The 19,362-nt window shown below is 35.9% G+C and overlaps 1 protein-coding gene across 9 annotated transcripts in view; it reads right to left on the reverse strand.

The window, feature by feature from the left end:
- The window catches only part of NEK10 (NIMA related kinase 10), a 102,512-nt gene that overhangs the window by 33,280 nt on the left and 49,870 nt on the right, over nucleotides 1-19,362 (reverse strand). For 8 of the 9 annotated variants that reach the window (XM_040548927.1, XM_040548929.1, XM_040548924.1 and 5 more), the window contains 5 exons: nucleotides 18,379-18,508; nucleotides 17,679-17,749; nucleotides 11,907-12,120; nucleotides 3,572-3,755; nucleotides 3,397-3,483 (listed from right to left, as the gene is read on the reverse strand). In XM_040548927.1, the coding sequence (XP_040404861.1) occupies nucleotides 3,397-3,483; nucleotides 3,572-3,755; nucleotides 11,907-12,120; nucleotides 17,679-17,749; nucleotides 18,379-18,508 (686 nt within the window). Of the gene's footprint in view, nucleotides 1-2,492; nucleotides 3,196-3,396; nucleotides 3,484-3,571; nucleotides 3,756-11,906; nucleotides 12,121-17,678; nucleotides 17,750-18,378; nucleotides 18,509-19,362 lie in introns of those variants that run through there. The other variant, XM_040548928.1, reaches the window with a different exon arrangement.

Consider the following 19,362-nt stretch of genomic DNA (forward strand, 5'->3'; position numbering starts at 1 on the left):
GGGCATTACCTGCACAAGACTCAAGTTCTGTCAATTTGTAAACAAGTTCTTTTTCTAAAAGTTCGAAGACAGACATAGAAGGCCTTTCTAGAGTTACTTCACTGTAATATTCTGGCAGATCTGTTGTCTCTTCCCTGTATAGTTACTCTGAATACTATTACTTTACAATTACATTACAGAAATTTTGGCAAGAAAAGGGAGTCCTGAATCTCAGCTTCTTTGCTTACTGGTCACAAGTCATGTAATATCAGAGATTCCTCCAAATACTGGACACAGATACTACAGTATGAGGTAATAGAAAAACTCGTGAGCAAGATCCAGCAGAATGACAGGACACCAAGTCTTCTTTGCCTCATGAAAAGCTAGGAGCTGAGTAATTCTGAAATTGACCTATTGTGTATTTACCTTTTAGTTATGAAGAAGGTCAGAGGGCAAGTATATAAAAAACAGGGTTTTCTGATAGCATATTTTGCAGACTAGTAGTCTTTATTGCCTTTTAGAAGCATTATTTATGATACTACATTGTTCTGGCTGCAGTGTACCTAAACATGATTCAAGAAAACAAAAAAATATTTTCCAAAAAGTTTCCCAGAGATAGAGTAAACATTTAAATTCTCATTCACCCAACTGACATCTAGCTCTTCTGAACTACTATGCAGTAAGAGAGATCACATTTTCCTGCTATTTGGTTTTACCAGCAGAAATGCAGGTATATTTGCACTGTAAATAAAAACAAATTAAAAAAAATAAATATGACTAAGCTAAGGTGTAGCTGGGAACCTTCTTAATTTTAAAATAAGAAAAATGCAAATAAGCTGCTATCATCCTACCACTGTGCATTGCTTTTTGACTGTGTCCTTATCCTCTGTCCATCTCTATCATTTCAAATTATAAAGATTCAGGGGAAAAAAAGATTACATCTTCCACTACTCCCTCTGTGCATCTGAAATGTGCATAATCTGATCCTGCAGAATTAATCATTTCAAGGAGCATGAAACCACTACTCCAGAATCTATATATCCTGCATTTGGCAATCATAGGAATTGCTAAAGAAATTGGTGTTGTGGAACTACATTGTCTAGACTAAGAACAACAGTCCTTTTTTTAAATCATAATTAAAAAGCACAGGGTATGTAAAATTATTAAAAATTTGTTGCAACTAGTGGACTTAAAAAAAGCAAACCACTGTTATACTCACACTCACCTGCATATCAGCTTCTGCACCACTGAGTAACACAGCACACGGCATCTTTTTACAAATTATTACCCGGTTTTAAATTAGAGGGATATTTTTGCATATTTACAGATTGTTTTCTCTGAAATTGATATGATGGCAGCATGAGACAGCCCCCGTCAAAGCCCCAATCAATACACCTGTAATTTAAATTCTCTTTTTCATGGCAGCAGTTTCCAAATTAGCTGGATAAAGGTTGGTCACATTTTTCCCTGCAATGCTGATGTGCTTGACAAAACCATAGCTGATTATTAATACACTGTTAGACATTTATTAGCAATGAATGGAGCATAATCCAAGCAATACCCAAATATCTGGAATTTATAATAATTTTTCAAGAAGTTTTCTTTTTCCATGAAAAGAAAAAAAATCTGCTGGCATTTATTACAACTGATCCACTAACTTCAACATCAAACAGATGATCTAAGAATGTATGACCACATTATTATTTTTTTGAGAAAGTAATCTTGATGTTCCTATACATCAGTTAAAATGTATTTGCTGGGAGGAAAGTGTACAATGACTTCTGGAAATGTTGATTAAAGTTACTGGGATTAATAGGAGCTGGTTGGATCTTTCCAGTCAAAAACCATTCATTAAATCAATGGAATTCTGGCAAGAAAATACTAGAAAAAGTTGATAATTTGTTAGTGCTTGGTTCTTAATAAAGCAAAATGAACAAGGAAATCATTACCAATAACACGTCAGGTGTGGCAAGTTATAAACCACACAGAGATTTCCAATGTCTCTGAACATTGCTGAACTAGCCTACAAAGAATTCAGTTTCTGAGTGACACAGTGTTATTCTTCCAAATAAGCACCAAAACAGAATACTTAATCTGCAGGCTGCTGTTCCTTAAGGGATTCTGTCTATGCAATCTCCTCCCAGCATCAGGCTATGCCTCTCTGTACCCAGTAACCTTATCATGTCACTGTCTTAGCAAAACAGAGCAATAAAGAAAAAAAAATATATATACACACACACATATATATATATATATTTTAAAGAAAATCTTGGTAAGAAACTCAAGGCTGGCTGCCACAGGTCATCCAGTCTATAGAATGGCAGGCTATCCAATTATAAATAGCAAACTATGTTAATAGATTATAAGCAGAATTATCAAATCAGTTAGTTGCTCTACACTAATGGCTAGACAGTTCAATTAATAGCAGTCATGCTTTACAGTACCTGCAACAAAATCTGAAGGAAATCTAGCTAGCAAGTAGCACTACAAACAGATTAAGTAATATTACCTTATGGTTTTGAAGCCTGGAACTTTGCACCAATAAAATTTGTTAATCTTATTACCTTCACATTTAAAAAGGACATTTTAAAAGATAAACAGATTTTCTTCCAGAACTTCATAGTATGAACAAAAATCTTGAATTTCTTTAGTTCTAATATTACTCTTTTTCTAGTATAAAATGTTCTTTAATTTTCCTCTAATGTGATCAGAATCCCATCCCATTTAATACTTAGATCACCATAGATCATTTTAGCAGGCAGCCTACAGTGATTACTGATGTCACATCTTTTTTCTTTTTTTCTTTTCATATTTGAATATAATACAAAAACTATTACTTAACACCCAACATAGCTGATGCCTTCCTAACTGATTGCCATAAATAACTAAAGGCAGAATGATTGCTGTGTTTTGTCATATAATCCCTTCCTAATTTGAATTTAGTTATTAAGCATTCCTGCAATTCCTTTCAATGACCTCACCTACACAGCTAATGCTTGCCTCTTCCAACTTTCTTTTTTAAGCCCTCTAACAGTGCACTCCATTTATTCATATGCATGTAATTCCTGTTACTGAGACAAAAGTTTTCATGCTGTCTGCCTTCTGTTTCTTATCAACTTTAGTTACCTTATGCTCAAATCTAAAATCACCTTCTTTGTCAAGTTGCTCAGTAATATTCCAGTTTCCATAGCCATTCCTTGAACATACAGGGATGAACTACATAAAGAAAATGTGACAGAAAATATATTATCCTGGAAATGGGTGCCACAGAGGCACAGCTATTTTAATTTTATATTACTTAGGACCCACAACAGATGGTGAACTTGCAGTGAATCATGAAATACCCAACTATTTTAGAATACATGGCAACTTAACTGTTAGAAAGTACTGTACCCCTTCCTTCTTAAGGGATCTTACCAAAAGCAGATTCTTTCAAATGACTTGGACTGGAGCTACTTGAATTGTCCAATCCATCCTGCTCATCATCTAATTCTGAGAACATATCTGCACATAAAAATGAAAGCAAAGCAACTTTTAACCCACCTCTGAGCAGCATAATAGTACTCATGATTTTTCTTTTGCTAATTAATACCTTTCTCAGAGTTTTCTAAAGTGCTGTTGTTCTCTATCAGGGCTTCTTCATATGTTCTTTCCTCATCTTTTCCACATGCAGATTGAAAACTTTCAGCTGGGATGTCAATGTTTTCTGAAAATTCAGTTTTGCAACTAGGTGTTCCACTGGTGCTGCTAAGAAGACTCAACTTCTCATAATGCTTCTGACAACAAAGAGCAAAAAGGAAATGTTACATACCGTCCCTATATAGCATCCATTAGAAAACGTGAGTCACTTGTGTATCCACACACACATAAAAATGTACATTTAATTCCCACATAGCTGTTAGTCCAGGACTAGATAGTGCCAGGTTCAGCCATTGATTCTAAATTTAGAGCAAAACTTGTCAAATTCTTAATATAGCCTAATTATTTTGAGCCTTTACAGTTTTTGATGAAGGTCTTTTCATAACAAGCACTAAAAAGAAAAAATTGAAAAAAATGCCAGACCATGAAGAAACTGAACAACATAAAAATAAATGATTGGACAAGGACAGTATGAATCCCACATACAAGCAGTGGGAGATTTATTCTCTTCCATCTTACATAATAATAAGAAGGTGACTTCTGGACAGCACAAAACCTGCACAACAGTCAAGATGGTAGTAAAATACCAAGCGAACTTGATGTGATGAGATGTGTTGAGATGCCAAAGAGACTTGCCAAGGCTGAACTGACCAAATGCTGATTGGCATTACCAAAGCACAGCCAAGAAAATCAAAACATAGAATATAAATTATTTATCTGTCACATTTAAGTGCTGAATCTTGCCTCTAGCAAGGGGTTCTTTAGTGAATATAAAATTCTACCTCTGCTGTTGTCTTTGTTTATAGCCTTTCTGGAAAGAACAGAGATACTTGATCCCTGTTATTGCTTCTATTTTAATGCAACGATTTTTGAAATCGGACTGTTTTTATGATCTTTTTCTATATTGTTCCAAGTCCTGTCATACTGCTGCTGTTGTGCATAAATAAATTCAAGTTTTTGTTTTAAGTTTTTCAGAGCAAAGTGTGATAAAGAACAGGGGATAAATCATATAAACAGATCAGATTAAACTAATTATTGTCTTTAATACTAAGGTAATGTCAGGAGATAATAATAATACATTTCTAAATCATTTTATTCTTACCACGTGTTAAAGGCCTTTCGGCCTTTATCTAAGACAATGTTCTTCCCCAGTCTTTCTCATGGAGAATTTTGACCTTACTGGGACACAGCAGAATTGGTACAGGTTGAAAACCCTTTCTCCTTAACCCTTACTCATGCATCTCTGAGCACTGACTATACCATTGCCTGTGTAACGGTCTGCTTCAATTATTTCCCTATCTTTTGTTCTATTCCCAACACTATAACTTAACTTGTAAAGGATGGCTCATCAGGATTTTCACTTTAAATTATGTTGGGAAAATAATTTTGTATTTCAGCACTGGACTTACGTCTGAGGTGCCACAATAGCAGTTACCGCAGCATAGCACAGTATGGCAGCCTCTAAGGGTGACTCTAAAGCTCACTTAGAGCAGTCTAGTCATGGCAGATGGACATGCTTTCTGTGCGCCAAACAGGCAGTGCACAATTACTGAAGAGAGATAGCTTTCCTATTCTATGACAAAGGAAGCAGGGTAAAGGGAGAGAAGGATCAAATGTTGTCAATGCTGAACTACACACTCAAATGACAAATTGGTAACAATAATCTGTAAATCATGATGAGCTAAGGGAAAGAAAAAAAAAAGATCAAAACCACCATATTTTAACTTACTTCTTTCTGTAATAGGGTAACAGCTCTTGTGCACTGGCAACAAGAAGTATATGTTATTTGCAATGTTGCTGTAATGTTATAAGGTTTTTGACAATGTTTTTCATGATATTTTACAGGAAAGCGAGGGAAGCGTGAGCTAGAGAAAACCATAATAATACAGCTGGTTGTACAACAGACAAGAAAAATTGTGCTCAACTTGGTCACTACTTTGAGGGTTTGTTATACTGAAAATGGGTAGTGAGCACAATTTTTCTGGATCCTTTTTGACCTTGGTCCAAAAATGCTCAATACAGTCATTGAATTCCAATGATAATTTGCATAATGGGATAGATGCAATGTCTATTAAACATGCATAGGCTGCAATATATGCATATATGTCATATTACAGCATACACACCATACACAAAGTTCTGTCAATGCAAGTGACAAATTTTGAATACAGGTTTGAGAAACTGTAGAAACTGGGGAAAAAAAACAGAGAGGGAAAATGCAAAGCTCTATGAGCGCAAACAACTGTACAAGCATATGGACTTGGGGAAGGACTAGTAAGACAACATCTCTACAGGAAAAGGTTTGGGGACTTTGGTAGATCAGAAATAGAGCATGACTGAACAATAGCATGCTGCTACGAAAAAGTAAATATACTGTGATATGAGAAGAGGAAAATCATCTCTGAGAGCTGTGTAATCTTTCTTCTCAGTACCAATAAGATTCTCAGTTGGAGTAACTAAGTCCAGTTTTGACTACACTTTAAAAAATTCTAGAGCACTCAAAGGAGAGATGTGAGGATAATCAGAGGTCTAGAAGACATGACTTACAAAGACTGATGGAATTTGCTTATTCAGTCCAAATTAAAATAATGACAGAGGAGAGATATAAGAGGTAAGAATTAAGTCCCACATATTTCCACTGTGGAGAGGACAAACAGTAAGCAACTTAAGGTGCAACAAGTAAAATTTAGGTTAGAATTTAAGACCACAAAGTACAAAGGAAGGACTTAACCACTGCATCTACTTAGGGTCCTGCAGAGAGAAGTATTCATACTCTACGTAACAAGTTTGAATGTGCTCTACAAATCTAATGTTCTGAAGACATGCTGGATTTACTGCTCTCAGAGCAATTATATAACAGTTAAGAGTGGATCTGACAATTTCAGGTGTTGTATACATGCCATATACGCACATGCATATTTCCTGGAAACAAGACATACATAACACATCTATTCTGTCAAGCATACAATGTGAGACCAGAAGAAAATATCAGACAAACTGCAGATAAAGTACACAGCACATTGTACTGTGCTACAGGTATGCACAGGTTTTCCAATTACCTTCTGATAGTGCTTCAGGACTCCTCATAGTGATCCTCACATTACCTTTGTAAGGCATAAAAGACTGACTCAGACACTCAATCACTGAAAGTAAAGACAGTTTCTGTTTCTACACTTCTGCTGTTTCCAAACTGTTCCCTACCATGGGATAGAGACAAAGAGATGTTTCTATCGCTAAACATTTTTATGAATGAACGGTCAAATACCAGTCAGGAGTGACACGCAGCTCTGAGGCTCAGAGATTCTTGGAAACAAGAATTTCTGACAACTCTTCTTGCTTTATATCTGTGATTGTATTGAAGCACTTTGACACAATAATAATTGAAGTGAAATTAAATGTATTATGGGTTTGCCCTTAAAAGCAGTAACTTCTAGCATTTAAACTTTAATTCCAGTACCTGCTACTTAAATTCCAAAACAGAGAACTGTCAGAACAAAATCAACGGAGTGAAAGATGGATGAAAAAAACAGCTTGTGGAATGCTAAACTTCCATGACATTCCTGAGTCCTCACTTATTTTCAAAGCAATGGGAATTGTACGCAGTGGTGCACATACTGGAACTATCACACTTTTTTTTTTCCTATAAATAGAGTATTCTAACTTAATGTAATGATTGGACTATATTGCTGCAACACTAATACCCTGTTGCATTCTAGTGATGTATAATCAAACACTCTATTTGCTTCAGCCAATATAAAAAACACCTACCACCTTCATAGATAGCTTTTTTAAGAAAAATCTTTATGCATTGATTGTCTGAATTGAACAAGTAAAAGACATATCCAGCTACTCAGAAAAAGGAAATTAAAATGAACATTGCTCCCATTTTTGTTTCTGTGTCTGAGTTAACAAGAAAAATAGATGAATTAAAATTGAATTGCTAATTAAGTACTACTTTGTAATGCATGTGGTGATGCTTAGAAACTACCAATGTGCTTATTAGCAGGATCAAATTGCCAACAGTGCAAAACTGAATTTGGATGTGGGGGTAGATGACTTGGTAAAAACGGTTACATCATTTTGTCCTTCTTTGCCTTTCACATAGCTGTGAGCCTGTCCTCTTTTCTAAAAAACTGAGGAAATCGATGGCAGCTTTTAATCGCAAGAATTATTGTAGCCTGCAGGGTGACTACAAAAGTATGGATTTGTAAACCATGAGCTTTAACTCTTCCTCTTTTGGCCACACATCCCCATGAATGAAGAAACAGATTGAGATAAGCAAATTTGATTCTTGTGGATAAAGAAGCATGGAAGCAGTAATATGCTCTGTATTTACAGGCATTCCTAGGAAACGTATCATAGTTATTTACATTAGGGTCTTCATCATAGTAGCGACATACAAAAAAGTGTCAGCTTATCAGTAGACTTACACTGCTGATGTTTCTAAACCTATCTTGAAAAGACATAATAGAATATTTTAATTATCTAAAAATACTTTAATTATCTAAAGATCTATGAAGGTAGATTATTCATGCTGTGGATGGAAGACAGAAAACTGCACAGACATTTCAAGTCTGGTCAGGCTCTTTAGTTTAGATGCTGACCTGTCTGAAAACTGTTATATTGCTGCTTTCACTATTTCTACCCAATAAATAGTTGATCTGCTTCTGCAGGAGATAAAGCCAGGCTTCTTAGCATAGGCTGCAATCAAGCAGAACAATCAGAGTATGGCTCCTAGCAGTGACATCCGTCCACTAGAGATACAAAACCTTGATATCTGCAGATCTAGGTCCTATGACCTGCAGCTAAAAATCCTACGTAAAGGTAAAATGACTCATTTTGGGGTCTATGTGGCATGCTTTCTAGCATGCTGGAATAGGGGAAGACTCACCAGTTCAAGTGTGAAACCAGGAAAATTCAGAGATAAAACTTTTATGTTGCTCATAAACATTCTTGTGCATTTGAACATTAAGACAAAGCACTCAACTAATGGTAACCCAAGTGGACCAGCTTAGACCAAACACTGGTAAAGTGCGAGTTCTGACACCCCATTAGCCCTAACAGAAGCTAGATATAGAGCTACTCTTCTAGATTGCACTATCCTCAAAAAAAAAAAAAAAAAAAGTTGTACATACTTTTCCATTACCTAGGCATCTTAGTCTACCAGTACAGCACAGTTGGTGGAAACTTTATCTGAATATATAGATTTGTGTCTAAGGATTGTAAAATAAAATATACATTCAAATGACATTACTAATACAAAAGTGAAAATAAGCTTTACTTCCCAAAGAGTACTGTTTATAAAATCCTGCTATAGAGAAGGATTGTGACAGTACATGTATGCCAGATGCACAAACTAGAAATGCAGAAATGAAGAAAAGGAAGGTATTCTGAGAATACATTAAAAATGGGCAGACATGATAGACTACCTGGCTGCCAAGAGTAGCAAGAGGTAGAAATGATTCTTATATTGTTATATATATGACAGCTGACAGATTGAAATTGTAAAATTTACATTTTTCTCTTCCACATTCAAAATCATAGAATTATAGAATGGCTTGGGTTGGAATAGACCATAAAGATGACCTTGTTCCAACCCCCTGCCACGGACAGGGACACCTCCCACTAGACCAGGTTACCCAAAGCCCCATCCAGCCTGGCCTTGAACACTGCTAGGGATGGGGCATCCACAGCTTCTCTGGAAAACCTGTTTCAGTGCCTGTGCCTCACCACCCTCACAGTAAAGAATTTATTCTTAATATAGCTAATCTCAATATTCATCATTCTATATTGTTTTGGAGGGCAACTGAATGTTCTAAAGAAAAACATACTTTGTTGTACAAAGTGCAGGTTTTTACCTGATTTGTTTTTGGTATATTGGTATTTTAAGCTAAAAAATCTGGCAGTAAGGAAAAAAGTTACTCTGTTTATATGCCAAATAATATGTGAACATACTTATCAAGGGCTTCTAAGCATTATTTTTAAGTTAACAATATGTCAGGATATATGCAGTAGATATGCTAATAATAGCTGATGGCCATGTACTCAAATACATATTTCCAAAGAACTAGAGGTATCTTATTTTGAGTTTTTTTGTACATAGCCAAAGTAATATCTACACTTTTCAAATCTAGATATCAAAAATAAATAAATAAATAAGAAAAAGAAGAAAAAAAAAAAAGCAACCATATTCATATTCAGTTATTCTCATGTCTTAAAAGGAAAATATTAAAAATATACTTTAATTAATACTTAAAACTACTATTATTTTGGGGCTTTGATTTGGCTTGGAACCCAGAAAACTCAGCTTCCACTGGTCTGTTTGTTCACCTCTCACAAACTAATTTTTTTCTTTCCACTTTTTCCTACCCAGGGCACAAAAATATAATATTGACCACATTGAAATGAAAGGTATTATGTGAGATAATTACTACTGCTATAACTACTGGTTTAGGTTCTTTGTACTCTGTGTTATGACAGTAAATTTTAACCTTTCGGAACTGAACATACTAACTCTATTAAACATCTCTCATCCTTACATCTGCACCTATTCTCACATAAACAACAATGTCTATAGAAGACAAGGAAAAATAAAATATAGGTAAGAAACTTATAATGATTCTCTTGCTAGGATTTTCTTCAGGAATGGATTCTGTGCTATACTTGTCAGGCAAGGTAACTAAACTTCTTAAGCATCATCTACTGACCTTTCACATTGCCTTCTTATCAGTTTCCATACTTGTCTTAAACTATTTATAAAACAGATTTTGCTCTGGCTGTATCTATGCTGCATAGTTCCATAAGCAAGGACACAGAGCACGCGCTTTATTTCAGAAACATTCACAATGTGACACAACTGGGATGAAAAAGGAGGCCGTAAGTATATTTCAGTGGAAAGAAAACAAAGTATAAGATAACTGGCTTCAACAAAGCATTGAATAACATGGCAGAAACACTGAATTGTCTGACATCATGGAAAAATGACAAATTGCCTGGCTGTGGAACTGCTGGAGCCTCGACTAAGATGAATTAGGTTGTCTATACCTCACAAAGTTTTTATTTCAGGAACAACTGCTTGAAATTCTTCCCAATGTTTTGAATCAGAATGTTGTCTTTTTTTTTTTTTTTAATTTCAAATGTCAAAATTTTCAGGAATATTTTTTTTTTTTTTTTTTTTTTTTAGAAATCCTCCAATTTCATAAAGTTTCCCTATGATAACGAAAACAAGGAAACAACATGGCTCCTTTTGTTTCTAAGCCCTGTAGCACTCCTCTGAAATTTGGAAAATTCTAGCTTGATTTGTTCTGTCTTACTTAGAGCAAGAACACAGCTGGGTTTCCCACTTGTCATTAGCGAGCCATACTCTCTCAGCTTCTGTAGTGTTCTGGATCTTTTTCTGTCTCCTGTTTTTAGCTGTTTTATTTAATATACAAAATGAAATATCCAGTGGAGCGGAAGTAGAATTACAATATTCCTTTCTTGAGAAGACTAGCCATTATATCCTAAAATACAGAGGAACTTTCCTCTTCTTTTTGTTTATAGGTGTATTTTTTAAGTATTTATACAAAAATTTATACTCTAAGTGCGATGTAAAGCTATGAGTCATATCATATCTTACAAGTATCTGGATAGAACACTCTTCTTTCAAAGCAGGATAATTGCATTGAAATCCAAAATCAAGCAGCTTTATATCCATAGGTGTTTTTACAAATCTCATCATAGCTATGCAAGAGAATGACTAAACCAAGATTTGAAAAATAATGATATACAACAAGTTTCCAAACATGTAGGGTAAGAAAATTCAATAAATATGGAAAATAATTGTTCATAGTGCTTTACGTTACAAATCTTACCTTGTATCTTTATTCCATATTCATACCTCGTACTTTTCAAACCACAGTGGTTTGTTGAGGTTTTTTTGGATGTTGTTGGCTAAGTTTTTACTGATAGGAAAAAAAAAGTGTATAATACAAATACTTATCTTTGATCAATAGTTCAAAAAACTACAGAAAAAAAATATCATCAATTACTACAAACCTTCTACTTAACCAGGCACATGAAGACAAAGAACATGTAAAAAAAATCCATGAGTTTGAGACCAGCCATTCCTAAAAAACTTTTTTACTACACAGAGGTTCTTCAGTGCAAACTACTGAGCCCTGATAGAAAAAAAAAATCTCTTTGGGTCTTTTCATTTTGATTTATTTTCTGCCTGTATTATTGTACCTTATTTTCTCAGATATGGCACACAGTGATAAGCAAAAATAAAGCCTAATACACGTACTTACTTGGGATAAAATGGAAAGCTGACGGTGACAGGTTACTGCATTTCGATTAGTCTCCATGAAGTACCTCTGGGTTCGTCTCCTCTCCCGCTCCACTTTCTTCTCCAACATGAGATGGGAGGTGGATAAAACATCCAAGTATTTCATCATCACATCAGACAGCAGAGAGCTGACCTCCACTATGTCTGGACGTGTCTCTGCATCAGGAGTCAAGCACCTATAGAAAGAAACATTCTCTAATGAATACTAATTACTTCTTTCTTGGAAGCTGTTTCCTACCACTGCATTCCTCCATTGGTATTTATTAAACCATGATGGCCAGCACTTGAGATAAAACAGAAATTTAGCAAGGCAACAATTTAAAGTTCTTATGCACTCAAAGTTCACAAATGGATACACTTCAGAAAGGCATAAATAATTTTAAGCAAAAAGACTGAAGGGAGAACATCTGCTAGCTTATAAAAATGTTATTGCCAAAGTCTTCATAGTGAGAAAATTATCAAGCAGCATTTTCCCATTCAAGAGAGACGTAGAAGCTGTCACAACAGATAGTACAGCAGGTGCACAAAGGGGCCCAAAAACTCTGCTCAAGCCAGTATGGGACAGCTTGACACTGAGCAGCCTTGGTATTAACACACCATAAAGCACAATCTCCAGCATCAGCTGGAACAATTATCCTTGGCACTTCAGAGTCACCAACCCGGACAGAACTTCTATGGGGAGATGATGCTGTGCAGGTCTTAGGCTGCAGGGAGTGCAGCGTGTGCTGTCAGTAGGATGTACAGGAGATTGACAAGATCTTCACAGAGACTTTGCAGAGATAAGAACTATAAACAATGCAAAAGACGAGGGAAATCTGGATATTACCCTCAAAGGAGCAGTGGACAGAGGCTCCTGAGATGGGGGGAGGCTGGAGGTTTGTGACTTCTGCCAGCAGAAGGAAGGCTCTTTCTCTACCTGCAAATCTGTAACTACAGAATAGGTACAGTGACCTGGGAATGGGTAAGAAGGATCAAGAACTAACAGAGGACATACCAGAGCCAGATGAGTCTGAATCAAGTGTCACAAATAAGAAGCAGCAGCTGACAATCATTTAAGATTCCCTGCTGTAGGGAACAGAGGCACCTATCTACTGATCTGACTGTGAAATCTCTTGCTAGTGAGGTGCTTCAGTTCAGGCTATTGTGGAAAGACTACCGAGACTCATCTGACCCTCGGGCCATTACCTTGTTGCTCATCCATATGGACACCAATGACAATACTAGGGCTAATCCTGAACATACCAAACATGACTACAAAGCATTGGGATCAAGAGTGAAGGGGAAAAGGCTGAGGTGGTGACCTCAATTCTTTCAATGAGGGGGAAAGGCTCAAATCAGGGTGGAGGCAGGCTGCAGGTGTCAACACCTCACATGGTGCAGTCAAGAGCTTATGTGTAAGGATCAAAGGAACAGACCCAACATGGGTAATGTTATGCTAGATACCTACTATAACAAGCACACAAAGGACAAGTAGGTGACTGGGAACAGCCACGATGGATTTACCAAACTCCAGTCATACCCAACGAACCTGACTTGCTCTCTATGATGAGACTGCTGGAACTGTGGACAACAGGAGGGCAGTATATGCTGTGTATACCTTTACTGTAGCAAGGCATCTGACACAATATCCTACAGTATCCAGATGACTACAAATTGAGTATGATTAGAGTTGAAAATGATTGCCTGAACTTACTGGCTCAAATAGGTGTGTCATCAGCAGTACAAAGTCCAGGTGGTGGCTGAAAGTAGCACCCTTCAGGGATTGACACTGGGCTAGTACTGTCTTTCTTAAAGACCTAGATGATGGGATGCACTCTCAAAATGCTTGTGAACAACACTAAATTGCAGGGAGCTGTTGGCACACAGGGAGCAGGGCTGCTCTCAGAGGGACCTAGACCAGTTACACAGAGATCTGATTGCTATCTATATAATGGGAGAGCATTGTGATTTATCCCATTAGGCAGCTAAACACCATGCAGCAGTTCACTCACTCCCCCTGCAGTGGGTTGGGGGAGAAAAATTGGAAAAAAAAGGTAAAACTCATGGGCTGAGATAAAGATTGCTGTGTAATAATAATAATAAAAAGAATATATAAAACAAGTGAAGCACAATGCAATTGCCCATCACCTGATGACCAATGCCCATCCAGTCCCCAAGCAGCATACCACCCCTGGCCAACCCCCCCAGTTCAGTTCTATTGTTCAGGACACCACAAGGTGCAGGACATCCCTTTGGCCGTTTTGGGTCAGCTGTCCTGACTGTGTCCCCTCCCAGCTTCTTGGGCACCCCCAGCCTCCTTGCTGGCAGGGCAGCACAAGAAGCAGAACAGTCCTTGGCTCTGTGTAAGCACTGCTCTGCAATGAGTACAAGCATCGATGTGTTATCAACATTACTCTCATCCTAAATCACACAACACCATACCAGTTACAAGGAAGAAAATTAACTCTATCCCAGCCAAAACCAATACAGAGAGTATAGAAAAGATGGAGCCAGATTCTTCTCAGAGGCCCACAATGATAGGACAAGAGAAAATATACACCAGTTAGGACACAGAAGAGTCCAATTAGTTATGAGGGTTATTTTTACTACTAATATTGTTATTATTACTTTTAATTCCAAAGGACTTTGACACCATTTCCCACAGCATTCTCCTCGAGTACTGTGTTCAGTTTTGGGCCCCTCGCTACAAGAAGGACATTAAGGTGCTCAAGCGAGTCCAGAGAAGGGCAACAAAGCTGGTGAGGGGTCTGGAGAACAAGTCTTACGAGGAGCAGCTGAGGGAGCTGGGATTGTTCAGCCTGGCAAGAGGAGGCTCAGGGGCGACCTTATTGCGCTCTACAGGTACCTTAAAGGAGGTTGTAGCAAGGTGGGGGTTGGTCTATTCTCCCATGTGCCTGGTGACAGGACGAGGGGGAATGGGCTAAAGTTGCGCCAGGGGAGGTTTAGGTTGGATATTAGGAAGAACTTCTTCACTGAAAGGGTTGTTAGGCATTGGAATGGGCTGCCCAGGGAAGTGGTTGAGTCATCATCCCTGGAGGTCTTTAAGAGAAGTTTAGATGTTGAACTTAGTGATATGGTTTAGTGGAGGTCTTGTTAGTGTTAGGTCAGAGGTTGGACTCGGTGATCTTGGAGGTCTCTTCCAACCTAGATGATTCTGTGATTCTGTGAAGCACTGGAAGAGAACCCAGAAAAGTTGTGGGATCTCTGTCCTTCAATATTTAGAACTCAGACAAGATCCTGACCAACCATATCTAATTGTCTCTGCATTGAGCAAAGACCACTGGGGTTAATTCCAACCTAAATTACTCTACAGTTCTATGTTTCATGTTTCAGGCACTCTAGGTAGCTGTTTAGTAACTGTAATAAAATACTATAAGGTTCATTTTTAAATCCCCAGAATATTTTGTACATATGGTAAGGCATGAAGGCTGACAGAGACAGTTCTTCATGTGCTATAAATTGTCCTAAATCTATTAACTCCAGTCAACCTGATAATTTACTATGATCTGCTTTCAGAGTACTATTGACCAGCTAGCATACAGATACGCTTGACCCAACACCCTTCTTCAAAGAAAAGCGTCACTGAATGATTTTATTATTTCTAAAACAGTCCTTTCTAAATAAATGTAACTCACATGTAAAGTAGCAGTTTTAAAAGTGTTTTTACAGTACTTAAACTCTGGATTTTTATCTGTTTGTTTTGTTTCAATTTGCTCAAATTTACTTAGTTAATCTCTTTAATTATCATAACTTTATCTGTTTTATTTAAAATTTTACATTTCATTTAAACAGAAACAAGTTTTTCACCCTTAAGAACTGTTCCATTTGATTTTTCTTCTGATTTTTAATTCACAGAAACTGGTCAAAACTTCCAAGAACCATGTAGGCTATAAAAGATTTCTGATAGGTCTTTAATCTATTTCCCTTGTATCTAGAAAGAAACAATTAATTGATGACTAAGCACTTAAAGACTTTGATGATGATGATTCTGGAATTTTCTTTACTAGCTTAATCCAATAAAATTGCTTTTTAACAATAATAATGAATAATGACAATACTGAATGCAAATTTCCAGTTGAAAAATTTTTTGCAAAAAAGTTTTCAGTTTTCTAATCCTTATCATTGATTTATTGTTTTTACATATGACTTTCATCTTTAACAGGCATTGTGTTTCAGTCATTTGGAAATTAACTTCCTCATTTCATGTTTTCTCATCTATACTATCAAAAAATCTCCCTATTACTGCATTTCTTTGCTGTTCTTTATTCTGCCTAAATATATTGCAAAGTATAAGATAAAATCTAAACATAATATCTCATTTAAGAACTAACTCAGAGTAAGAGAATCAATAATACTTTTAAACATTTTATGCTTCCTGTTGCTTTTACAATAAGCTGGGAAATGATTATGAGATAGGAAAAAAGTAATGCTAATTTTTCATACAAATGCCTATCTAGTCATCCATTTAAACCAGGTAGTCCCAGTATAATAATGAAAGGAGCATAATGATATGGGACTTCTAGAGGACCTGTTTAATACAGCTACTACATATATAATTACAAAGAGTAACTCAATAACTGACCTTGAAAGAACCATTAAAAACCTCCTACTACACAGTTTCTCATCATTATCAAGACAAGAAAGAAGGAAAAGACAGGTAGCAGATTCTCACATCATAGCTTTATCTAAGTCGTGTTAAGATGTGTTAAAAATTATAAGTGATTGTAACATGTATCAATACCAATATGTATATTGCCTTGAAGCTATTTTCTGAATACATTTGGAATTATTGTATTATTCTTAAATGGAGAACAATGAATGAGTAAAGCCAGTTATTCTGACTACAAATACCTGTAAATATTTAAAACTATTATTTTCAGGACCTTTTAAACTTAAATCTTAGTTCTATTAGCTCCTATCCTCTCCACTGTAGATCTTCATCCTCAAGGTCTTTAAATAACAGAAACTTTTTTTTTTGTACAATAAAACATAGTATTAAAATGTTACAGTTTTCGCACTATAAAGTGCTTTTTTAGAGATGGAATCAACAGCTGATTGAAAAAGAAAGCTACTTTTGTTATAAGTGGAGTTTTTCTAAAATGGGCAATCAAAGGAGCTAAATCTCTTAGAAGTACACTCACTTTCTATACTTTGCCTTGCATATAACATTATCACCAGGAATATATAATCATAGCTAAGAGAAATATGTGATGAGTGAGTGGAACAAATAAACATTTGCCTTTTCCTCCATTACTGTGTATTCTCTGATTTGTTAACAGTATTAGAAGTTAGTGGGAAATGTATTTCTGTCAGTCACAAACACACAAAGCTATGAATGTGATCATACACTGATCTATAAAAAACATTTTGCAACAGGGTTACCTACTTGACCACAAACTGCTCTTTAAAATTACTCAAAATGCTGTAATCTATGGAAAAAAAATAATTTGATGTGTAGGGGATCAAGTATAGCACTGGTAGTGTTAAACTTCAGTAATGAGTCTATACTGGCTTGCTGAATGTGCTGACTGTACTGGCATGCAGTTTTTAGACTCACTTATACCACACGTGTTATTAGCAAGGTGAGTGGATACCTCTGTTAAATAAGAAGACAAAAACTAACAGTTGCTAAAGTCAGCAAAAGTCAGTGTCATATTGTCACTGCTGGAAACATACAAAGCAAAACATCCTTTCAGCAAGATGTCAAAATAAAACTAGATGAATAGCTAGCTACCTTTTAATAGTAAGTGACACTTTTTCAGAGTACAGTCCTTCTGGCACAGGTTCATACGCAGCCCCTACTATCTGAAAAAAAAATCTATAGTTAATTGAAGAAAAAAATGTTAAGTTTTTTATTTGGAAATTTCACATAATAAATATTTCTTCTTGAAACAACCTGATGGGCATTACATCATCAACTCTAACTTGAAAAAAAAACCTAGAACACATCTTCTAATGCAAAATGTCAATTCAAATCAGGTATCCACATTAATGGACATAACCACTGTAGATCAAGGGCCTGCAATATCTGAATAAGGGAAACAAAAAAAAATATATTTTTTTTTTATTTGTCATCATGTCCTAAGATAATACACAACCCTATCGAAAATCCAGTATTATAGTACATTCAACATCTTTTATATATCTAAATATCCTCTCGTATGATGCAATGATAAAAATATACTAGTCTGAGAAGTAATAATATGCTTACATTTGCAAGCAATTTCTGAAATTAGAATGACAAGATAGCAATTGCTATACTATGATACTATGAATTGCTAATACTATAAACTATAGTATTAACATACTATAAACACTACTGCTCACAGGTCCAGAGAGCAGTTTGTGCTTCTACAACCTTAAATATGAATTCTCATGGATCTAGCAAAAACATAGAAAAATAATTAGTAGGTTAATCTGGCAAGCCTGAATACCTTAGTTGCCAAGGAGAGCATATTGGTGCTGTAAAATGGTGGGTTCAGAGTTGCCATCTGATAAAGGATGCATCCTGCAGCCCATACATCAGCTTTCTCTCCATACGGCTCACTCTTCACAACTTCAGGGCTAAGTAAAAAACAATTCAATCCATAAGTGTTTAATTAATAGTTTTCACTTAGAGGTAAGGTGATTTAAAAAAAAAAATCTTTAGTTACTCACTACAACATATTATCAGAGCATACACAATTACTTTCAAAAGGTTGCATTTATTTCCTTTACCAGCCAAGTTATTTAAATGGAAGTGCAATTAATAGCTTTTCTGCTTCTACTACAATTCCCCTCACAACTCTAGTAGTTTAAATTTTGTTCACTTGCCCTTTCCACTTATTCCATTTTATAATGTCTTTGGAATTAATGGATACAAATGAACTAGAGGATTCAGAACTTGCTTATGATGAAGGCAATTCAATAAAATGGACTAGAGAATGGATAAATACATTACATCCTGTTGCAACTCAAATATCTGAAAGATTTGAATCACATTCCTAATTTAGAACACTAATGTATCTGATTTTGCTACTAATGTGAGAAAACAAACATTACTCATGATATCATTTCCATCCTGCTAAAACTATTATAATGCATTCTCTGTGATGATACTACATGGACACTCAACAGCCTAATGACAATTTAAAAAATCCAGTGAAAAATCCACTTAAAGCACATAAAAGAAGGCAGTTATTTCAGTTTTGACTCAGTACAAAGCAGACTCCACTTCTTTCTCTTCAGGACTTTTCATAACTCTGGAAGACAATAATTTATACTGATAGGGATACTCTGACACTGGAATTCAAGTTTAAGCAGGAAGTAAAGGTTGTCTCACATGGCGGATTTTTCACTTGACATCTTCACTCTATTTAGAGATGTAAAACATATTTGACTACTTTCATCTGTAAAATCAACTTGAAAGCATACCTTTT

This window comes from Cygnus olor, chromosome 2 (assembly GCF_009769625.2).
Source record: "Cygnus olor isolate bCygOlo1 chromosome 2, bCygOlo1.pri.v2, whole genome shotgun sequence".
NCBI lineage: Eukaryota > Metazoa > Chordata > Aves > Anseriformes > Anatidae > Cygnus > Cygnus olor.